The 24,579-nt window shown below is 37.0% G+C and overlaps 1 protein-coding gene across 8 annotated transcripts in view; it reads right to left on the bottom strand.

Moving 5' to 3' along the window:
- CEP152 (centrosomal protein 152) overlaps positions 1-24,579 on the bottom strand; it is a 101,838-nt gene that overhangs the window by 28,695 nt on the left and 48,564 nt on the right. For 4 of the 8 annotated variants that reach the window (XM_027554064.1, XM_027554065.1, XM_027554066.1 and 1 more), the window contains exons 13-19: positions 18,705-18,900; positions 12,155-12,277; positions 11,487-11,596; positions 10,606-10,734; positions 10,349-10,484; positions 3,434-3,715; positions 947-1,078 (exon numbers count right to left, since the gene is read on the bottom strand). In XM_027554064.1, the coding sequence (XP_027409865.1) occupies positions 947-1,078; positions 3,434-3,715; positions 10,349-10,484; positions 10,606-10,734; positions 11,487-11,596; positions 12,155-12,277; positions 18,705-18,900 (1,108 nt within the window). Of the gene's footprint in view, positions 1-946; positions 1,079-3,433; positions 3,716-5,696; positions 5,883-10,348; positions 10,485-10,605; positions 10,735-11,486; positions 11,597-12,154; positions 12,278-18,704; positions 18,901-24,579 lie in introns of all 8 variants that reach the window. The other 4 variants (XM_027554060.1, XM_027554063.1, XM_027554061.1 and 1 more) reach the window with 2 other exon arrangements.

The raw sequence follows: 24,579 nt of genomic DNA, 5'->3' as shown, positions 1-24,579 counted from the left end.
TTTATCCTATTTATCTGTCTTTGCTACTGTGCCTGTTGCTTTACTGCCGAATTATGATGCAAATCTGAAATATTCAATTTCTTTTAATTTTCCTATACTTTCATTTTAAAATGCTTAATTTCTGAATCAACCTAGAGTTTATTGTGATGTTTGGGGCGGGAAAACAATTTTTCCAAAGTGCTATCTGGCTATCATAAGACTACTTAATATAGAATAATTCCTCATTCCATGTTTTGAAACAATTAAGTTTTTATTCGTGGTTGGACCTATCTTCAAAGTCTGTATAGTACTGAATGAAAAAGAATTCTATTTTTGTGACTCAACACTGTCTGAATTGTTGCTTTCCAATATATTCTATTAAGTGTTAGGGCTGGACTACTATTTCTTTTCCAGAATATTTTAAATTTCTTAGCCCTTTCAGTTTTCCAAATAAATGTTCAAATTATTGTGTCAAATTTCAAAACTAAGTTCAGTTTATTGGTATTCTGACTAGAATTGGTTTATAGTAATAAAGTAAGTTGGGAGAATTACAAATGGTTGTAATACCTGATACTTCTAGTCAAGCAACATGACATCTCTGGAAAGAAGTGCTGATTATTTACCAAGGAAAGTATAAGACTACTGACACAGCACATAAAACAACAGTTACATGTGTGAAAGGATATATAGCTAACTGCTCTCTGATTCTCCTAAAAATACGGCAAAGTAGAAAAAGATTTTGTTCCATGGGTAGGTCCCCAGATTGTGAGAGTTTCATTGACTCTGAAACACATTCTCTTCCCCTCAACTACATGATACTGATGAGAACAGATCCCACTAGTTGGGTCCTGAGCTAATGCTTAATAGGCACTATCGCATGTAATCCTTCCACAATGCTGTGAGCAGGTAGGAGTCCCTGGGACCAAGATGAGGTCCTCGAGAAGGTTGTTCCCAGGAGAGCTCTTACCCGTTTGGCCACTGACTGCTCTTGTAGCTCCTCCCACTTCTTCTGTTCTGCTCTTACAAGTGCTTTATACTCTGCGAGCTCTGGCAGTTCTTCCAGCCACCGATGACGAGCATTCTGCACAGCTGTTTCTACCTTCAGGAGAGCAATTGCAAGAGACAGGGAGGTAAAGTAAGGTATACAATTTCAGAAAGATCCCATTTGCAGGAAGCCTCTATGATTTCCTGTGTATTTTACACTGTTTTGCACTGGAGTAAACTGATTTCAAGTCGTCCCCCCCCCAACCTTTATCCCAGCAGTGAATTCAATCCTTCTGTTCTAAATGTTCCATACTGGCCCATGCAAGTGCCAAACCAGGAAGCAGAAAACTATACATGTTTAATGGCCACTACAATTAATAGAAAGAGCTTCCCTGGTGGCTCAGTCAGTAAAGAATCCACCTGAAAAATCCCTGCAATGCAGGATATCAGGGTTCAATCCTTGAGTAGGGAAGATCCCTTGAGGAGGAAATGACAACCCAGTCAAGTATTCTTGCTTGGGAAATGCTATGGACAGAGAAGCCTGGTGGGCTACAGTCCATAGAGTTGCAAAGAGTCAGACACAACTTAGTGACTAAACCACCACCACCACCATTAATAGAAAATTATACAAATTCCCACTTCCAACAAACTTTTATTCATCTCAGGGTGAAAAAGAAGAAACACAGGAAGCTTGCTTGGTGTTGGCCTCTGTCCGATCAGGACACCCACCACCATCTCAGTCCTCGTGCCTGACGCATCAACATGCGCACACAGGCAAATGCACCAAGACAGTTTAGAGCCTTGCACTCGGCAATTTTTCTTGCTGTCAAGGATGAATGTGTGACTATAAAGTAAGGGGGATACTTCAAGTCAAGCAAAAATATAAGGCTTGAATTATGAGGGTGATCTGGTTGTAAATCCATTACAGGTTACCACAGATCATTTATTAAATAATCTTTCCTATTGCCTTTTTCAAAATATCAAGATATACATATGACCATATATATACACAAAAGCAGAGTTGATGTAAGGGGCTGAATTTGTCACTAAGATGCTAAATAAATTTATAGGTAAATTCTAGGGAGTTAAAAACATGCAGAAAAGATAAAACTCCTACAGAAATTTATATTCCTTCATAAGTTACTGCAAACATTTCCTTTCTATAACATCCTGCTTTTTGTTTTTCTTCACAAGATCTTAATTATATAAATACAAAACCAGCACCCTTAAATATGTCTCTTTGCCAATAAAACACTTTATTAACTCTGTTTAAAACTTAAACAGCTGAGAAAATTATTTTTTTAACTGACTGAAAATGTCCTTAATACAATTACATACACTTGCCTATGCTTCCATACTTTCAGGATCCCTTGTAAAATCATGTATAACAATTTAACAGATAGGCAGAACTTCAAGTATTTATCAAAAGCAGAGTATGTATTTTTTTTTTAATTTTACTTCAGGTATTAAGACTTTACATTAAGTAACAGATCTAAAATTTTAAAATATATAATAAATAATATTATATTAAGGTCCGAGGATCTCTGAGGGCTAGAAACCTTGTCAGGTTTCTGAGGTCAAAATTACCAAAATATTTGGACCTCCTTTGTCTTTTTCACTCCCATTCTTTCACATGTATATAGTACTGTTCTCCAGAGGCTACACACTATATAATGTGTCACTTCCCTGACAGCCAAAGGCAAATGTGCATGAGGACTCTTATTTTTTAAAGTTTTCTTACATTTTTTTTCCAATACAGTTAAAAAAATATATACAACCAAGATAGGAAAAGCTGTTTCAAGTCTTCAGTTTGTAAAATTGTAAAGACATCCTGAGAACAAAAAATTTAAGCATCACTGTAATAGATAATATTGACAAAATAATAACTCAGCTTTATTCCATTAACACAGAGCTATGCTTTTCTCTGTCTGACCTTTCTTGGAAGCAAGTAACAGGCCCCAGTTAAAAAGGAGCTACCTTTTTGAGTGCTTCCAAGGGGAGGTGATGACACCACTTTTTGGCCACAGGATTTAGACAAAGTTGTATTTAAAGGGCAGGCTTCCAGATTCAAGTCTCAATACAAATATTGTTAAATATCTTATTCACTTTAAGCTTACTTATTTATAACTACTTAAGCAAAATACTTTCCATACAGTTAGATACGAAAGATACATAAGTAAATTGTGCTTCATTCAGATGTCAAACCATCAGCATTAACCTCAGTCATCTTAATATTTAGACCAACCTCAGAGGAGCAAACATTTTGTACACTGAAAGAATATATAGAAAAACTGAGAGTCGACAGTTTTGCGACAGAAATATAGTGAAAATTTTAGAACATACGATTGTTACTCTACCCTAGGGTGCAGAAAATATTGAAGTATAAATTTATGAACAAGTTCAGTGGCAGCACTTTATAGGTTTCATTAGGCAGTTCCAATAATTTTGCTATAGTAAACCTGCCTATTACCTGTTTGGCAATATTTTCACAATATTTGAGTTCCAGTTCAAACTCAAGTTTCTTCAAGTCCCCCTTGATGGCTGTCTCCTTCGCTTGCTCTAAATTTTGCTGGATCTTTCGCTTCTTTCCTTCTGTCATGATTGCCATCTCTTTCTTGGAAATAACATCAGTGGTGGTTTCTTGGTCCGTTTGGCTGCAACAATCTGAGGTCTTCTTTTTCATTGCCTTTACAGTTTGATCCAGTTTAGACTGCCACTCCTTTTCAAGCTGTTGGATCAGTTCTTGTTTGATCTGTTTTCAGAAGAAAAATCACATGAAGAGAAAAATATTCAAATAAGCAAAAACTAGAGTTAATAGTAGCCAAAAAAGCATCCACAGATGGCTTGCGAACCATCTAGACATTGCTGCAGTAATCACGTGAGGTTTCGAAATGTAGTCAGTGAGAACATATCCTCACAGAAATCCTGAAAGTTACTCTTTGACTTTATCTACGGGACACAAATCACATGGGAGATTTAAGTATGTTGTATAAGATCAGGTAATCTTGCTCTCAAGATGGAAACTTTCACATTGCCACTACAATGATGCTATGATTAAAAAGGAAAAAAATGAAGAAAATCTCTGCTATGAATACATGATTTTCCATCAATATCAGAGTTTCCACAAAGTAGGCATGGGTTAAGTATAATTAATGAACCTAAAACTGAACAATTTAAAAAATAGTTTGACTTATTTGAACACATTAGAATCTTGTTTGTTATAATAAACTGCACAGAGTCATGGAGAAGGCAATGGCACCCCACTCCAGTACTCTTGCCTGGAAAATCCCATGGACAGAGGAGCCTGGTAGGCTGCAGTAGCCTACCTGGGGTCGCGAAGAGTCAACACGACTGAGCAACTTCACTTTCACTTTTCACTTTCATGCATTGGAGAAGGAAATGGCAACCCACTCCAGTGTTCTTGCCTGGAGAATCCCAGGGATGGGGGAGCCTGGTAGGCTGCCGTCTATGGGGTCACACAGAGTTGGACACAACTGAAGTGACTTAGCAGCACTGAGTCAGCTGTGCATTCAAGAGGAGGGCATTATTGCAAGAATGTCTTAATAATATGACTTTCAGCAGTATAGTAGGATGGACCCAAACATAATTAGTAGTGGGCAAAATTGTGAAATAGCAAAATTTGCTTTTCCTTTTTTCTGTTTCCCACCTCCTGGGTATCCAGGGTTTTCAGATTACTTCCCTGGCCACCACAGCTTCTGGCTGTATTGCTTTACTTGATTTATCCTTTCCTGACATTCTCACAGAAGCATTATAGCTGTCTCACTCCTCCACCTAGTAAATAACTGGTTAAAAAAATCCAACTAAAAAACAATTTGCAGTAATTTAAAAATAGGACATTTGTTTTGTGACATCTGTATTTTTATAGATACATGGCTAGATACACTCCAGAATGTATTTTTATATTAAAAAATGACTAGTGAAGGAATTTCAGGGGCCAGCACTTGACTGATGAAATTTGAGGGAAGGCTTGGGAGATGAGTAGGAAGGTCAAAAGACAGGACAATGGTCTACGATTCCATTTTGAGATAGCCCCAACCCAAATTAATAGCAAGAGCAAGGACAAAAGAACCCAGTTTAAATAAGTTTGAGAACTTATTTCACTTCCAACTAAGTTTTTAAGATCATAATTTGGTTCTTCATTTTCTTGGAAACTATGAGCATTTCTTAACCTCATTTGCTACAGAGGTTAATAGAAGTTTTATACTTCCAAGCCTACCCAATGATTAGTTCTATCTTCTAATCCACAGTGTATGTTAAGTATTTGTTAATTATATTGGTCTCGAGTTATCAGAATCATTTCACAATATGAAATTTGAAAATTTGAAATTTGAAATTTGATTGTTGTTTCATTTGAAAAATTAAAAAGTACCCCTCAAAACACATTTCCTGAATTAAGCTAAAGAGCTAAGGGGTGGGAAGTTTTAAAAAATAAAACTGGTATAAACTGCAAATAGCCCAATTCAAAGATATAAAATGAATGATTATATATGTCTGTCTGTGTGTGTGTGTTAGTTGCTCAGTCGTGTCCAACTCTTTGCGACCCCATGGACTACAGCCCGCCAGGCTCCTCTGTTCATGGGATTCTCCAGGCAAGAATACTGGATATGTACTTGGCTATTAAAAATAATGTCAGTTCAGGAAGAGCTATCTCTCAACAGTTAGTACTATACATTTTTTAAACATAGTGACTAGAAAGAAATTTTAACCCACACCTCTTTCTGTTCCTTATCCCAGTGTTCTTTCGCTAATATCACCTCGTTTTCAACCTGCTGTTTAATATTACTTTCGTGTTCTTTCAGCCACTTGTCCTTTTCCATCACAAGGGTATCTTGGTACTTTTCTTCAAGTTCCACCTGTAGTTTCCTTACATACTCTTCTCTTTCCTCCAATAGCTGTCTCTTTAAACAAAATTCAAATAAGTATCTCATACGACACTAATATTCTCCAAGTCAAATTTATATTTATATTACATGCATGTAATAGACAATAGCAACAGAGACAAGTGAACTTCCTATATGCTAACTCAATCAGTTGAATAAGTTGTCTTGTAAAAACTTGCCTACATCTCACATATTTGGATAAGAAATTTACAGTTGGATACATTAAAAGAAAAGGCATCTAGTACAATAAATACATCTAATAAATAAATACTCCCAGAAGACCAAATATCCTTTTTTAAAAGTGAAACTGACATTTATGTTTATAGTCCAGCCATCACGGGACATGAGAGGTATCACAGCCCAGGAAAATTTACATTTCTGAGAAGATCTGTATTCTCAGATAAGCCCAAAGTTATTGCTCTATTCTTTTTGGGGGGTGGAGGGGCAGGGCACAAGGCATGTGGGATCTTAGTTCCTCAAATCAGGGATTAAAACTGTGCTCTCTACAGTGGAAGCATGGAATCTTAATCACTGAAACTCTAGGGAAGCCTCTTACCGCTCTATTCTAAAAGTTACACATCCTTCGACAAATTCAGCTTAGTACTTTATTCATTATCAAATTCAAAACTTTACCAAAACTAGCTAAAGCATTATCAAATAAGAACTGTCAAATGTCAGTTAAAATTTAATAATTTGAACTATTCCTATAATATTTTCTACTCTAGAAACACAATTGATCTGAAAACTCTAATAAAATTCTACTCAGAGATCAAAATTATCTATGAGTGTTTGTTTGAAAGTTTTTCCAAATGGGTCTTCTGGAAGTCCCACCAAGATGCTATGAGAAGAAACACACTGAAGACCACAGACTACAATACCAAGGAAGTACACCTCACATACCTAGTGCTACTTGGCAACAGATCTTTTGTTCTGACTCTTCGGCATTATTTCTGACCCATGACTATATGGTTGTCTGGATTTTTTTTGAGTTCACAGCTGACCTTGATTATTTCTGTCTTAATTGCTATCTGAGTCCTTTCCACCACTGGTACATGCCAAGAAGATGTTATCTATGTTTGCTGAGTGTTACATGGTTTTGGAAAACCTCCTAGGGACTGAGGGACTCATTTCTTCAGTCCCATCATGGGGACTGCAGTTGTACTAGGACTATAGGACAGTCTCATCCACATGGTCGGGAAAATTGTCCGTTGTCACATCGTAGACCATATATCACTGTTAGTTTTGCTTTGACTGTAGAAGAAGTCCCCAAATTGTCTTATCTGTGTGTGCCTTTCCTTTAGGAGTTGTTTCTATATGGATTTGCATTTCCTTTGACAAAAAGAAGAAAATTGCTACTAATTTTCTGTGTGTCTATATGTGTGAATATATTAGCTTAACTACATAATAAACCAGATAATACAGAGACAACAACAAATGTCTATTATTTCCCATGATTCTGTGCATCAGCTGGGTGGTGGTGATGGCCTGAGCCTACTCAGCTGATCTCTGCAGACACCTGGGGCTACAATGGTCTAAGATGGCAACACTCACATGCCTGGTGGTTTTTTCAATGTCACCAGGATGACACAGTGACTTGGTCACATGTCTCATCATCGAGCAGGTTATTCCAGATCCTTCACATGGTGCTTGGATAAAGGGTTCATAAGAGTATCAAGCTTCCAAGGACCAACAGATAAATGCTTTATAAATGTCTTTTTACATAATTTTTTACTAATATCCCATTAGCCAAAGTAAGTCATTTGGCCAAGGCCAGATTCAAGGGAAGAGAAACAGACTATCTATAACTGAGAACAGCTACAAAGCCACACTGCAAAGAGACCCACATTCAGGGATAGGAAAAAAGTGTAACCATTTCTGCAATCCACCACAGTGAGGAAAAACTTGCTTCCAACTCTACAGAAGAAAAGCAAATTTATTGCTCACAGGAATCTGTCATTTGAACATACTATGGGAATATTTAATTTTAAAAGTTCTATCATTCAAGGGAAGGAATACTTGGATAGTTTTAAAATGTTGAAACTTGTTTTACATGCCTCTGACAGTCAAAAAAATCTAACTAAGGACTGATTTAACATGGATTACAACTGTATAAGCAAGCCTTAGCTTCTGTGTAGGAATGGCATTATTATGCATGGCAGCATCGATCATCTTTTCCTTGTCTACAGATTCATGTGTATCTGTGTGTTAGTCACTCAGTCATGTGCAACTCCTTGCAACCCCAGGAACTGTAGCCCTCCTGTCTGTGGAATTCTCTGGGCAAGAATACTGGAGTGAGCTGCCATTTCCTTCTCCAGGGGATCTTCTGAACCCAGGGATCAAACCCAGGTCTGCCACATTGCAGGCAGATTCTTTACTGTCTGAACCACCAGGGAAACTCACAGATTCATAGCCTTTGTTGATTACTACCCGGTTGGAAGGTCCCTGTGTATATGAACAAGCCAGGTTAACATCTGTTAATAGAAGCTTTAAAGGCTGGAATTGAACTTGTACTTAACCTGCAGCCTGACTCAACGAGTGTTTCAGAAAGATGACATATGAAAAAGAGAAATACAACTGGGGACTCACAGCACTGCCTGTCATATACATTTTGTATCCAAGCAAAGCTCTTGACCTGAAGACCAACTGCAAGGAAAATGACTCATGTTCTGTGGAGAAGGACTACCCTAATAGTTCCCTAGCTTGCTCAAGTTAATAAGATTCTCCCATTGTGTGAATGTGAAACAATTCCTAGGAAAGTACACTGGTGTGTAAATACATATCTTTGTCTAATTCTGGAGGATACGAAAAAATTAAAGTCTCATAAATGTAAAGGAGTTCTATTCTGACTGGCTTATGAAGGCTACTAGGCTTTGTAAAGGACTTATATAAATCTAAATAAAAAAACTAAAGAATATCCAGAGAAGAAAGGAATTCAACTTTTACTGCTTTTAGGTACACTGGCCCTTTAAGTGAGGGATGGGTATAACTACAAGCGGATAGTGCAGAGGAGTCTTTTAGGGTGATGAGACTATTCTGTTTCAATCCACACATGGGTTAAAAATCTATAAAACCAGACATCAAATGAAAAAAGAATCAATTTTACTATAATTTTAAATTTTAAAGAAAAAAAGTAACTTGTAGGTTTTTTTGGAAGGCCCAAATAGTTTTAACTTTCCTTCTTGCCCCAGAGCACAAGAATTCATGAGCCAAAATACCAGTTAGTACCAGCTATTAATTGCAACTGATCGATTATGGGGGGTGAAATTTTACAGCCAAATTGATTCTTTTAAAAGTACTAGGAAATATACTTCAGAAAAGAAAGACCTCTTTGAGAGAAATGCTCTTATGTTCTTGCCAATTTATATATTTAAAGGAAGAAAGAAAGAAAACAATCACACTAGATCTTCTCCCTATTTTAATTTTTTTAAACATTACTGAGCTAAGTCTTTAATTTCTAGGTAATTTAAGACACTTTCTAGCTTTTATTTCACCAGCACAAACTAAAACATCTCCCCATAGTTCTTTTTTCACTAGATGGTATGTATACATGGCATGTTTTTCTACCATATTAATCTGTTCAAAAATAATCAAAATATTAAATGAACTGGACTGCCTCACCTGCTCTTTACATTCTTTTCAAGTCTGGTGGTAGCAATCATCAAGCTTTACTATAACTTATTCAGAAATCTCTGTTAAAAACATTTTCTCAAGCCTTTAAAAATATTTGCTAATTTTGATGCACGTGGCTTTCAGATTGTGGTCTGCAGCCTGGTCTCAAGGGAAAGGGAGAGGCAGATGGGTGTCTGGATCAGGCTTAGGTCAGGACAGGGAAGAAGACGGGAGGGGCGACTGCTTTTACGTGATTTGACTCCTGGACACTTGCCAAGGGCAACTTGGAAGATTCAGGCAGGAGAACAGAGGACACTGCAGCCCCTCCAGCTTCCCTGAACGACAAGACCTCCCTGGACAGAGGGCACACTTAAACTGACCTTCCTCTCCACAGCCCCACATCATCACCTCCTGTATCATAATACCCCAGTTCAAAATTCCTGCCCATTTCCCCAGAATAAATGGATGCTTACGTCCTGAGAGAAATGGGTCAGAGGAAAAGGTCTCTGAGGGGAATACTTCGTGCAGTGCTCACAGGGCTGGGAGTAACCACCTAAGCAGCAAACACACACACAAAATGAGCATCCCTGGGCTTCAGACTCAAAGTGACTCAAAGTCCACCTCCCTTATTTTTCCAGAACTCTCTTTGGTCTCTTAGAAATCTACAAGGAAGAATCATTTTCTCCTATGGATCTGCCATTTTCTACCAGGGCTTTAATAATCATTTCAATGTTAACTGAACTTTGTGAGCTGAATTCGTGTCAATCAGTCAAACGTAAAGAGCCTTCTACAGAAGTCTTCCCTGTTCCACAAGGGAATGACTGTACTGGTTTCAAAGAGCAATGAAGTGAGCACAACATGGACTTGTTCCATACCTTCTTCTCCTGTGCCTGTTGCTCTTTTTCCATGCTCTTCCTGAGAGTCGCTTCTAGCTTATCTTTCTCTCGGCACACTTCCAGGTAACATTCCTGCACAGCCGCCATCTCCTTATTCACCTTATCTAAGTCAGACCTTGGATATACAAAACCAGCAACTAAATGTAAGGCTGCAGAACGAACAATTTTCCTCTAAATGATGTGATAAGATAAAGCTGTCTCTACACTTTCAAGGGAAGCGAGACTTGCATCCTCACCTAAGTTGTAAGCGAGTTGCCTCGTAAACCTCAAAGAGTTGCTGTTTCTCCAAAGCGTGCTTTGCTAACAAGCTTTCCCGTATTTGGGCTTTCATGGCTTCATGGTGCTGCTGGTAAGTCCTCTCACACCTAGAGACAGATGACAGCGGAATCTAAGGCAGTGCCCAGCATTACCAGAAAAAGCAAGATGAACTGGTTTCCCTCCCTTCCTTCCCACTCCTTTCCTACGAATGCAAAGCGCAATTAAGATCAGATTGGTCTTCCCCAACCAAAAGTGGTAATTGTTAACTTTCAATAGATGATCTTTTGAGAATCTTCAACATTTTCTTTCTGCAAATGTTTCTAGAGAAAAATTAGAAACCTAGATGTGTGAATGCCCTAGTCCTTCACACAGAGTATAACAGTCTGTGTTTAGAACTTGTTTATAAAAAAATAATTGAAATAACAGAGGGTGTGGTTCAAAAATTCTAAGTTATCTATAAATGCAAATACCAAAGCACCCAACTCACACATAAGTTATGTTCCAAAAGTCTGTTTCCAAGTTTATGACTTTGTATTTAGAAGACATTATTTCCTCCCACAAATTTCTTTCTTATTAAAAAAAATAGTTAAGCCATTAAGCTCTACTGTTTCAATGAACTACAGTTTGGATGGTTCTATAGAACTCAACCCACTACATAACATTATTTCTATGGAAAGTGTGTTCCAAATTCTAATTTGAGAAGCCAGGGACTCATCTTCTCCAATTTATGATCTCAATGGGGAAGGTTCACCTACATCATTTTACTTGAATCTTTTGGAGGGGTGTGTATAAGGGAGATGTAATAGGTAAGGGTGTGTAATAGGAGATGGGAGAAGGGAGGCCTCTGTCTGTACCTCACCTATCAACAGCTTCTTGTTTATCGCGGTCAAAATCTTGTACCATTTGTCTCATTTGATTGCATAAGTCTTGATTTGTATTTCTCAGTTTTTCTTCAGTTTCTTTAAGTTCCTGGATACAAAAGAATAAAGTATTTAGAGGAAATAAACACCTTTATTGACTAATCTAATTTTCTGATATCCTCTGTGCCTTTTGTCTTTCATTATAATATTATTTGACAAAATATCATTTTCATAACTCTATAAAAGTCTCTTCAGGCCTTGTAAGAGTATAGGCTTATCAAGTAGCTTTTTGATTGGAGTAAACGTTAAAAACTTGTATAAAAGCATTCAATCAGTGAAGAATTGGCTAACTGATGCTTTCTAACAAGTCTTAGAATACAATAATATTCCCAACCATATAAATAAGCAAGGTTTTACTTTTTGGTCAAGAGCTGCCTAAGGAGAAAAGAATACTTCCAATAGCCGTGCAATTATGCAGACAGGAAGCTAGAATTATACTACCTTCCAATGAAAATACTACCACATGACCAGTAGTAAAAGGAAATAACTGGAATCCTAATTACCTGCTAATGTACTTGACCACTAATACCTTTGTGTCATAGTATCTCTCTATTTTTGAATGAGGTCATGAGATTTCTCATAAAACAGAGGAAAGTTTTTTAATCACCTGATTTTGTTGCTGTAAAACTTGAATTTCATTTTTAAGCTGCAGTATATCATCTTTGACAATCATGTCAGAAGAGTCAGGCCATATCTGATTAGTTGGTTTTTCTGAGGTATCTGTTTTAGTCTAAATATTAAAGAGAAATCAAAAGTGTTCAGGTTCTTAAAAATTTTTAAGCACTAGTTTTGAAACAATGTCATACTTACAAAGAAAGTACAAAAACAGTACAAATAGCCAGAGTACAGTTATCAATACCAGTAAATTAACTAGGATGCAATACTATTAACCAATCTACACACCTTATACAAAGTTTTCCAATTTTCCTCTAAATGTTCTTTTTCTGGTTCAGGATGCAATCTACAACTCTACATTGCATTTAGTTGTCACATCTTATCAGTCTACTCCAATCTGGGACAGTTTTTTTCAGTCTTTGTCTTTCAAATCCATGACATTTTTGAAGACTACTTGTACTAATCGTTTATTTTGTAGGTTGTCCCTTAATTTGAGCTTTTTTGATGTTACTTCATTATTAAATTTAGGTTATGCATTTTTGGCATGAACACCAAAGAAGTGATGTGAACACTTCTGAGGAGACATATGACATCAATCAATAGTATTGATCAGCTAACTGATGAAGGTCAAAGACCCTGTCTGCAGGCACCTCCACTCTAAAGTTACTATTTTGCAATTAATAGTAAGTATACTATTCAGAGACACTTGAGACTATGCAAACATTCTATTTTTCATCACACTCTCACCCATTAGGCTTAGCATATTTAATCAATATTAATTCATACGTTTTATTCAATAGGAATTCACGATAGACTTTGGTAAATTGTTTCCAGAAAGTTGGTACACATGTATACCGTCAGGTAGTACAAGAGTCTGTCCAGCTCTCTTTGCCGCCAATGGCCAGTGATTGAATGATTATTGTGTTTGATGAGGGAAAGGATCTCCAAAAGTTTTTTCATTTCCATTTCTTGTGTCACCATCAGAGAGCAACCTCTTACATGCCTTCATTGTTCACTTGTTCTTCATCTTCCAGGATATATATAGGTTAGCATTTTCCTCTTACTACCTGAGTATTTTGTCCATTTTTATAAGTTGTTTGTTCATTGAAGAGGTCAAAGTTTTTTTTTTTAATTATCTACTCTAATTGACCTGTTGGTTTTATTCTTTACCTGAACTCTGAGGTCTTTCCTTCAATGTTTAAAATATATCTGTACCAAAGTTCATTCTACTAACTGGGGGAAAAAGAGGTATGTGTATCTCATTCTACATGGGGTGACAGAACCCCAAGCCTTTGACTCCTTTTTCCCATTTAGTCTTCATTTCCTTCAGAGGGAGACTGCTCTAGTTGCTGGCTTTGCTGGTTCACCTGCCATCATGTCCCAGAAGCCACTGCTCCTATCCCAGTTAGGAGAGAGAGGAGATAAGAATATCTACTCTGTTAGCTTTCCAGACTTGGGGGCATTAATGAGACTTTAAAGGATTTTGTTGACTTATTAGAATGGCTTTTTTTTTAAAAAAAAAAAAAAAAACATGGCCTCTACTTTTTAAGGTTTATGACATTCATTTGTGCTTCCTTCCCTATTAATGAGTTTCTATTACTTAGAATGGAAGTAACATCATACTGCTGCCCTGAAAAAACAATCTTCATGGCTAGTCACTGCACTCAATTTTGACATATTTTCACACTGCAGGCACACTGGGACTTGGCACTTGCAGTAATTGTTGGCACAAAACTCTTAAGAACATCTTTCACAAGAGAAGGACCATTTGAATGTCACAACAAAATTTCTCTCTCTAAAGCTGGAATACAGAAGGCATTATCTTCAAAAACACAAGAAATGTAGTATACCAACTCTTATACTATCTTCCTAATTTCTATGTCTCAAAAAAATCTACCCAGGACCCTTCTGAGTTGGCTACTGAACATTGCCTATCAAGTCCCTTGGAATCAGAGTATGGCTTTAATCACAGCTTGTGGTAAGGTAATGATCTCTATTAAGTATCACACACAGAAAGGGCTCTGTGTTTTATTTCTTAAGCTTACAAAAAATTCAGTGTCGATGTGGTCCCTGCCTGCTAGTAAGCCAGTCTGGTTTTTCTAAGGCCTTTGCCACATTCTACCTTAATGGCCCAGTTGTTCAACTGGAATGAAGAGCATAGTATTTGACCCACCCCCAATCACTGCATAGTGCTATGTATGGGCAGACTCCTCAGTTTGATCACATATTATCCTGGAAATGTCATAAAGCAGCACTGCTATGAATAGTCATATGACATAAAAGCAAAAAAAAAAAAACTCTGTAGTAACTCTAAATTGTTCTATATAAGATGAATAGAAATGGAAATAAAACATACTAAAGGCATTTATAAAGAAATAAATATATCAATACCTTTAAAACATCTATGAAAGAATCTGTCAAAACAGATTATATAGGAACTATTTTTGTTGCCCTTCTTAATACATAAAGGCTTTAGAGGAGGATTCTGATGGCCCAGTTCTCTTTAAAAAGACATCCAGGGAAGTTTAAATTATTGTGTTCTTTCTCTTAGCAAGCACAAAGTTCAACATCATTTCATTAAGCTCCGGATTTGATGCTAGCTATGATCGTTCTTTCTAAAAAATCAATAGAGGGACTGCCCTAGTGGTCCAGGGTTTGCCTTTCAGTGCAGGGGACTAGGATTCAATCTCTGGTCAGGAACTAAGATTTCACATGCTGCAGGGCAATGAAGCCCACCTGCTGCACCTACTGAGCCCCTGCACTCAAGAGCAAACAAAGTTGTTGCTCCATGCACAGCAACCAGAGAAAGCCGGCACACCACAGAGACCCAGTGTAGCCACAATTAAAAACAAAAAAATCGAGAGACATTTAATGAATTTAGCTTCATTAAAGATTTCAGAAAGACTAAGTTTATATAACATAAATTTCTAGCTTATTTGCTATATCCTTTTACGTACATCTGCTCAAGGCTGAAATGTCCCTATCCACCTTCTCCCCTGGGTTTATCCTTGAGGACAGAGATCAAAAGTTCCCTCATAGACTTCACTAGGGCTACCTTAGTACTCCACACCACCCACAAGATTAGTTAGTTATTCCTTCTCATAGCACTTTGTAATTAGTATCACCCTTATTATACAAAGTTATACATGTCCATCTTCTTATAGATCCGTAGTATTGACTATGGTAGCCAGTAACCACGTATGGTTGTTGAGCGCTTGAAATGTGACTTGTCCAAACAGAAACATGCAGTAAGGAGAAAATACATGCCAGATTTCAAGGGCAGAGCACACACAAAAAATAAACTGTCTTATTAATAATTTTATATTGATCACATATTGAGAAGATAATATTTTACATATACTAGGTTAAATAAATTATTAAAAACAATTACACCTATTTTACTGTAATGGGACTACTAGAGATTTTAAGTTATATATATGGCATTATTGTGAAGAAAACTGAGCGCCGAAGAATTGATGTTTTTGAACTATGGTGTTGGAGAAGACTCTTGAGAGTCCCTTGGACTGCAAGGAGATCCAACCAGTCCATTCTGAAGGAGATCAGCCCTGGGATTTCTTTGGAAGGAATGATGGATGCTAAAGCTGAAACTCCAGTACTTTGGCCACCTCATGTGAAGAGTTGACTCATTGGAAAAGACTCTGATGCTGGGAGGGATTGGGGACAGGAGAAGAAGGGGACGACAGAGGATGAGATGGCTGGATAGCATCACCGACTCAATGGATGCGAGTCTGAGTGAACTCCGGGAGTTGGTGATGGACAGGGTGGCCTGGCGTGCTGCAATTCATGGGGTCACAAAGAGTTGGACATGACTGAGCAACTGAACTGAACTGAACTGATGGCATTATTATATATCCACTGGATACCGATATTCTAGAATCGAAGTTCCTTCATAGAATGGCCATTGTTTCCTTCATCGCTGAATCCCATTAGACCTTGCATAAGGTAGCTTAAAAAAAAAACCTAAACTGAATGATTTTCTTTTCATCCACATACCTCCCCAACCCTGCTTTCTGACTTTACAGACTAAATAGGGAGCTTCATTAGAAAAAGATGAGAGAAACAGGAGGCAAAGGCCAAGTTTGAAGGCATTCATCTGCTAATGAGACGGCTGAGAACTTGAGTGCTTATTTTAAAAACCCACCTGTCCATTAAATTACTACCTCCTCTCCCTCTTCTCCATCTAGGAAATGGGTCAACATACGTAATCATTATTTACTGATCAAACACTCACAGAATTATCAAGACAATACTCTCAAGAGATTCCTATATAGTTAAGTTGAAGCAGAATAGCCATAAGCATCAAGGACTGAATTCAGCTTCACTTTAAGAAAAACCAAATGTAGACTGCTGAGAAATTACCATGGCAGAAGGCTGCTGCTGCTGCTGCTGCTAAGTCACTTCAGTCGTGTCTGACTCTGTGCGACCCCATAGACGGCAGCCCACCAGGCTCCCCCGTCCCTGGGATTCTCCAGGCAAGAACACTGGAGTGGGTTGCCGTTTCCTTCTCCAATGCATGAAAGAGAAAAGTGAAAGTGAAGTCGCTCAGTCATGTCCGACTCTTAGCGACCCCATGGACTGCAGCGTACCAGGCTCCTCTGTCCATGGGATTTTCCAGGCAAGAGTACTGGAGTGGGGTGCCATCGCCTTCTCCAATGGCAGAAGGCTACCTGGCAAAAAAAAAGGAACAAAAGGGTATTCAAAGATGAGATGGCTCCCTCTAATCTACTGATAAAACAGACTGTAGAGTGTGGAGGCAAACGGAAAGGTTAAAAACAACACAAGGAATGGCCACCAGCCACTGCCACACATGTGAAAGTGTATCTGTACAGCAAATGCCGACTAGGGATTTCAATATGGAAAAGAGAAAGCAACAAGACACCAGAGCTAAGGTTCAGACCCCAAATCAGGCTCCTACCCTTAGCACACTCACACTAAAATGCTTATTAAACTAATCAACTCTAACCTAACACAAATTTTCATTTCCATTCTTTATAAAAAACATATGGGAACAGTTAAAAGAGCTTGGTTTAAAGACGTTAAATGTGCTGTGGGGAAGCACAGTGTCCCATTTCTCATTTGCTTATTAACATTGAAATCAATGTGTTCATCAAATATAGTTACTCAGAAGAAAGAACCAAACTGGGCAGGGCTTTCACAGTGAGAGCACACTATTATTTCTGGAAAGCAAACTAGGCACGATTAAAATTCCACAATAATAAGCGCCAGAGAACATCTTGCACACTTTGCTTTAATAGGACTTTTAATGAATACAACTCCTAGCTTAAAGGATCAAGAGATAAAACAGTACCAAAGCAGGAAGTAAAATATTATTTCCATCCATGAGGAAAAGGAATACACTACCTACATCTTTTCTTTTTTTTTTTGGCAGCACCACACACCATGGAAGATATTAAGTTCTCTGGCCAGGGATTGAACCCATGCCCTCTGCAGAAGCACAGAGTCTTAAACACTGGACCACCAGGCAAGTCCCACCTACCTACACTCATATATTACCTTCCCTCTCCTCTTAGCTTCTAGATCTTTCTTTCCAATAGGAATAGAGGTGAGCTGGATTTAGAGATAGAGAAGGGTGAAAAAGGCAGATGTTGAAAGAGGACATCCCTAAAGACCTCTGATAGCATGATCTTGGAGAAATAACCTTGACTTATTCATCAGTGCAGTGTTTTAGTCTCAATTTACCCAAAGACTCACTCTAAGCCCAGAAGGGTCACAAATTCCTCCAGTTTCATTGATCTTATCTATAAAGTAAGCACACTAACTTACTTTATAAAGATATAAAGGTGGGTTTCAAGGACTCTGACATATCTGACATGTCTTTCCCACCTCTAACACCACCATACACTGAATTTTTTTTTTCATTGTAGAATGACTATTCTTTTAAGAACATGGGCCAGGGAAATGTGAGGCAAATTGCGAGGGCGTTTTGTGGAGAGTCTAACTAGATGTGAAAGCACTACCGGAACAAGCTGATCTTGAGGAAATGCAGATGCCTTGTTATAAAGAACGCTGCACTGGATTTGTGGCTATGGAATTTTACCTAATTGGCGTCTCATTTACTAGGTGCCAAAAGTAACAAGAAAGTATATTCCTTTAAGTGGCATTTCCTTCTTTAAACTTCATTTACGGACTTCCCTGGTGGTCCAGTTGTTGGGAATCTGCCTGCCAATGCAGGGGACATGGGTTCGATCCCTCCTCTGGGAGGATTCCACATGCCGAGGGGCAGCTAAGCCTGGGAGCCACAACTACTGAGCCTGCACTCCGAAACAAGAGAAATCACCACAATGAGAAGCCCGGGCACCGAAACTAAAGAGCATTCCCTATTTTCTGCAACGAGAAAGCCCCTGTGTAGCAAAGCAGATCCAGAACAGTTAGAAATTAGTTAATTAACTTTACTTATAAAAAAGTCAAATGAATGCCTGAAAGACAAAGGTTTAATTTAAATGTGAAAACTTTAAGAGTTTTCTTTATTAAATTTTGAAAAACAGCTTTACAAATTCTACCTCAGTGCTTTTTTCCTCCTTCTCCACTTGGAGAGCTTCGATTTTCTTATGAGAGTTTTTGAGATCACTTTGTAACTGAGACACCAGATGACGCTTCACAGAGTTGCTATCCAGCAAACGCTGCACCTCTGCTTTCAGCTTTAAGATGACCTCCTCTTTAGAAAGCGCTTCATCTGGGCCTTCTTGCTGCACAAGGCTAATGGAAAAATGATCATATTTAAGGTTAAATCCAGTAACAAATCAAGCATGACTATTCCTTAAAAGCAACTAACTGCAGTGGTAACCATGCTTTGCAACCCATCCAACAATATACTTGCATTTCAAAAACAATTTTAAGCTTTGTCATACACAGGTTATTGTCTTTGATATATCCCTATATAGAAATAAGTTCATTCACAGAAAGACCATTCTTAAGCATAGTCCTGCTGCCTCACTGCAAGGAGTTCAACCATATGAACTTCAGCAGAGCATGCATTTTTACTTTTGATAAATTGCATGCTATATATACATGTCCTTCCTGACTCCAAGAGAAACAATGAGAAAATAAAGAGGAAATGAATAGTAAAACACTAGTTATCTTAATCAACAATTTCTGTCTCTCTTTTATTAAAACACAAGTCTGAGTGGATATCTGAGCAACTGGAAAGAAAAAAAATAACACAAATAAATGCCATGCTAATTTAATCCCCACTACAGTTGGTCAATAAATTTTAAAATTGGAATGAGTATTTCTGTTCCTTGCCATAATGGATTAAAAGGACCAGTTTTCTCTTTCTGTCTTTAAAAAAGCTAGAAAACTAAATAAAATAAATGAAATGGTGGTGTTCAGTCACTGGACAAGAAGCAGCATAGTGTAGTGATGCTTGAGAAAAGTAAAGCAAGCAAGGTAAGCCCTATAATGGCTGCAGCTTTCTTCCTGGAGAGTTTCCAGTGTGCAGCATAGAAAGGGGAAACCAGGGAGTCCACTTTCTGCAGTCTCACCAAGTTGCAAAATTCAGTATGGAAAAACCAAAATGGCTAAAATCTGGGCAGCAAAACACCGTGAGGAAGGTAGCTACACAGAAAAAGGGCTCTGGAGACCTGTGGTGTATGTGAGAAAATTACCTCAAGATGGGGGCGAGGCAGGGAAAGCCACAGCAAGAGAGTAGGGCTGGGAATATTTTGTATTTCAATGAACCATAGTGGAGAGACTTCCTAAGTCACACAGCATCAAATACTGCCTTAGTAATAAGGCCAAATTAGCCCCAGATTAAGCTGTTTGTTCTAAATCTGATCTAATGAAGCCTACAAAGAAGGCTTGACAGGATCAAATGAATTCCAGGTAACTTAAGTATGTCACAGAAAAAGAGTAACGGTATTTTTTTCTCTGCAATAAAGTCCAAAATCTAAAGCATACAATTCAGAATGTCCAGCATCCAATCAAATTTACCAAACATGAATAAAGCAGGACAGAAAATATGAACTGTAACCTGGGGAAAATGATCGGGGATGACAGATAGTAGAATTATATGTTCAAGGAGGTGGGGGCGGGGCGGGGGGGTGGGGACACAAAAACAATGAGGAAGGAAATGGAAGACTTTATGCCCCAAATTGGACTTGCAGAGACAAAAAATAAAAATATCTGGAAAAATATACCTACTAGATGAGATTAACAGCCTATTTAATACAGCATACGAAAAAATCCATGGACATAAAGACACAGCAAACATAAACACAAAGAGAATGAAGACCAGAAATACATAGAGTATATTAAATTTTCTAAGTTAACTGTAGTTAAGTCCCAGAAGAATGGGGAAGCTGATAGAAAAAATATTTGAAAAAATAATAACCACAATTTTTCTATCTGATGAAAATTAAAACTCCCTAAAACCTAGAAGCTCAATGAATCTCAAGCACAAAAAACATGAAAACCATTATAAGTTATATCAACACCAAATCGCTTAAACCAGTGATAAAGAGTGCAGGAAGATTCCTGGGGAGATGACCAGGGGAAGGAATTCTGGATTCTGTGTATAAGCAAGCCTTAGTCTAAGCCCTGAACTATGCATGCAGAGAACAGACTGCATGCATCAAATCAGGACAGATTTGGAGAACTTCTCTGAAATTTGAACCACACAAGTCTCACACTGACTAGCCCTGAAAAGGCACATACATACACAGGACAAATTCAAATCAATGTGGCAAAGGCTCAGAAAAGTAAACGAAGATATGAAACACCCATACGAGTCTCTATACAACAAAAAAATCACAATGTCTAGTATACAATCTAAAAGCACTCAATATAAAACTAACAAGGAAAACCCAAATGCTAGAAATATTACAGAGAGTTTTAAAAGTTTAAAGCGGCAAATATCTAGCCTTTATGAGTAAAGAAAACACACTTGAAATGAACGAAAAAAATAGGAATTTTCAACAGAGGATAAAAACTTTAAAAGAACCAAATGGAAATTTTATCATTATAAAAATACAATATCTAAAAGTTAAAAAAAAAACTCAACTGACAGGCTCAACAGAATAGAAATGACAGAGGAGAGAGTGAGCGGACCTGAAAATAGTTCAACAGCAATTATCTAATGTGGCAAAAAAAATGAACAGTGTCTCAGAGAACAGTGGGACAACATAAAACGACTTAACATTATATGTAATTGGACAACCAGAAGGAGAGAGAAAGCGATAGGGGCAGAAAAAGTATTTGAAGAAAGAATAGTCAACATTTTCACAAATTTGGTAAAAGACATAATTTACATTTTGCAAATGAGATAAAGTAAAAGAAAAACACACTTAGACACATAATGAAAGTGCTGAAAACTGAAAAAAGAAAAAGGAAAAAAATCTTAAAACAGCAGGAGAAAAAAACGACACATTATATACAGAAACAATGATTCAAATAACAATAGCTTTCTATTCAGGAACTACCAGAGACAGTGGGAGAGCGTACCTTTAAAGTGCTGAAATAAAAAACAGTTGATCCAGAATTCTGTAATCAGCAAATATAACAACATTTCCATATAACAAAACTAAGAATTTTTGGCAAAACCAATACAATACTGTAAAGTTTAAAAATAAAATAAAATTTAAAAGAAAAAAAAAAAGAAAGGAAAAAAAAAAAAGAATTTGCAGACATGCTCTAGAACAAATACCAAAGGAAATTCTTCAGCTAAAGGGAAATCTCTACACTGAAAACTACTAAACATTGGGACTTCCCTGGTGATCCAGTAGCTAAGACTCAGAGCTCCCAGAGCAGGGGCCAAGGTTCAATCCCTGGGCAGGGAACTAAACCCCACATGTCACAACTCAAGATCCTGCATGCCACAATTAAGACTCTTGCGCCACCAAATAAACAAACATTTAATAAAATCTACGAAACATGACTGAGAGAAACTGAAGAACACCTAGACAAAGAGAGAAGTATAGCATGCATATTCAGAAACTGAAAGACTCCTTTTCTTTTATCCCCTCAGCTTTACCGAAGTGTTAAGTGACAAGTGGCAATTTCTTAAGATGTCAATTCTCCCAAAACTATCTATAGATTCAACACATTTCAAAATTTGAAATTTAAGTTTCAAATTTGTCCAGAGGGCAAATTTTCTATTACTTGACAAGCTAATCATAAAATTTATTTTGAAATGCAAAGTACTGAGAATAGCCAGAACAATTTTGAAAACAACAAAGTTGAAGGATTTGTTCAACCCATTTCAAGACTATAAAATTACATTATCAAGACTGCTCCCACCAAAATGACCACTGGAACAGAATGGAGAGTACAGAAATAGGCCCACAAACATACAATCAACTGATAATTAAAGATATCAAGGCAATTCAATTGGAAAAGAAAAGTTTTTCTGACAAATGGGATTAGATCAATTGGATTTACTGGAATAAAAAAAAATCAAATTTTCCTTCACACTATACTAAAAAATTAACTCATAATGGATCACAGATGTAAATATAACAGCCCAAACTACTGAATTTCTAAAATCATCACAGAAAAATTTTGTTAACACTGAGTTACAATAACTCATGAACTGTACAAAAACCATGAAGTGTAAAAAGAAATAAATTTGAGTTCATAAAAAAACTTTTGCTCTTCAAAAGATAACATAAGAAAACAATAAGATAAACCAGAGAGGGGAGGAAAACACTCACAACACATATATCTGATACAAAGGGCTTGTATCCTGAAATATATGAACACCAAACAACATCAGATCAGATAGCCAAGTCATGTCCAGCTCTTCACGACCCCATGGACTACAGCATGTCAGTCCATATATATACACCAAACAACATATACAAATGGCAATTAAGCATGTCAAGAAAAGAGGAAGCAAACCACACCAAAAGATGATTAACATTACTAGTCATTAGAGAAATACAAATTAAAACCACAATGAGATATCACTACACACACACTAGAAGTGCTCAGATCTTAAAAGACTGGCTATCAAGTTTTAGCAATGACAGAGAACAACTGAAACTCTCTAAGACATTTCTTCTGGGAATGCAAAATGGTAAAACCACTTTGGGAAAGAGCATTTATACTGCTAATGTCTAAATAAAATACAGGAACTTTAAGCTTAAAGGGAAAGCAATTTGAAGCATAAGTGAAAAGGAAGAAGTAAAACTATCTCCATTGGCAGATGATACAATTGTATCTAAAAACCCTTAAATCTAATGGAAGAACTACTATGAAGAGAATTAGAATGCAACATGTTATAACCTAAAATATAGAAATCATATATACACACAATACTCAGAAGCAATAATGGAAAAGAATATGCCATTCGCTATTGCAAATAAAATATCTAGGCATCAATTTAACAAGAAATTTTGCGAAATCTAAATGTGAAAAACTTCAAAACACTCTTAAAAGACAAATAGATTTAAACAAATGAAAAGACATGCTATATTCTTGAATAAGTAAATCCAACATCCTGAAGATATCAGTTGTCCCTGGGTTAATGTATATATGTATATTTAACGTGATCCTAGTGAAAATATTATCGGGATTTTTTTTTTTTCCTGGAACAGAATAAGTTAAACATGGAAGTTCACATGGAAGTGTAAACGAGCGAGAATAGTCAGAAAAACCCTAACAAAAACAGCAATTCCAGGTAGATGGTAAAACTAAAGTATAAAGCAAAGCAATAAAGCTTTCAGAAGGCAGCATAAAAGAATAACCTCATGACCCTGCAGTAAGGAAAGGTTTTTCTTAAAACGGACTATAAACAGTACTAACATGAAGATGGAAAAATTTGACTGATGCTTAAGAACTTCTATCCATCAACAGATACATTAAAAGGATAAAAAGACGAGCCCAAGGTGAAAAAAGATATTTGCAATACACATAACCAAAGAGTGCCTATCTAGAACAGATATTAAAAAACAAAAAACTCCTATAAATCAACAGAACACATGCACACACAAAAAAATAATCTAAAAACTGAGAAGGGACACAAGCAAGTCCTTCTTCACACACACACACACCCCCCATACCCAAGCCATCAATAAACACAATAGACATATTTTCTTAAATAGAACTCAGTCTCATTAGTAATCTGGGATAATGCAAATAAAAATCACAATAAAATAACACTACACATTAATGACAATATCAAGTGTTACCAAGAAGACAAAGCACAACTACAATTTTCATACACTTCTGGTGGGGAGGTAAATTGGCACAACTAATCTGGAAAAGATTTTGGCATTATCTATTAAAGTTGAAACACATGTACCACAAGAAATTTCACTTCTAGTATATACCTAACTGAAATGTATGTACATTGCACCAGAAAATAACATTAAGAATCTATGAATGGTAGAAAGGAAAATAAACTGTGGAATATTCATACAAATGAAAGCTACACACACA

Source organism: Bos indicus x Bos taurus, chromosome 10 (assembly GCF_003369695.1).
Source record: "Bos indicus x Bos taurus breed Angus x Brahman F1 hybrid chromosome 10, Bos_hybrid_MaternalHap_v2.0, whole genome shotgun sequence".
NCBI lineage: Eukaryota > Metazoa > Chordata > Mammalia > Artiodactyla > Bovidae > Bos > Bos indicus x Bos taurus.
The sequence above is the reverse complement of the archived record's forward strand: the minus strand, read 5'-3'. Positions and strand labels throughout refer to the sequence as shown.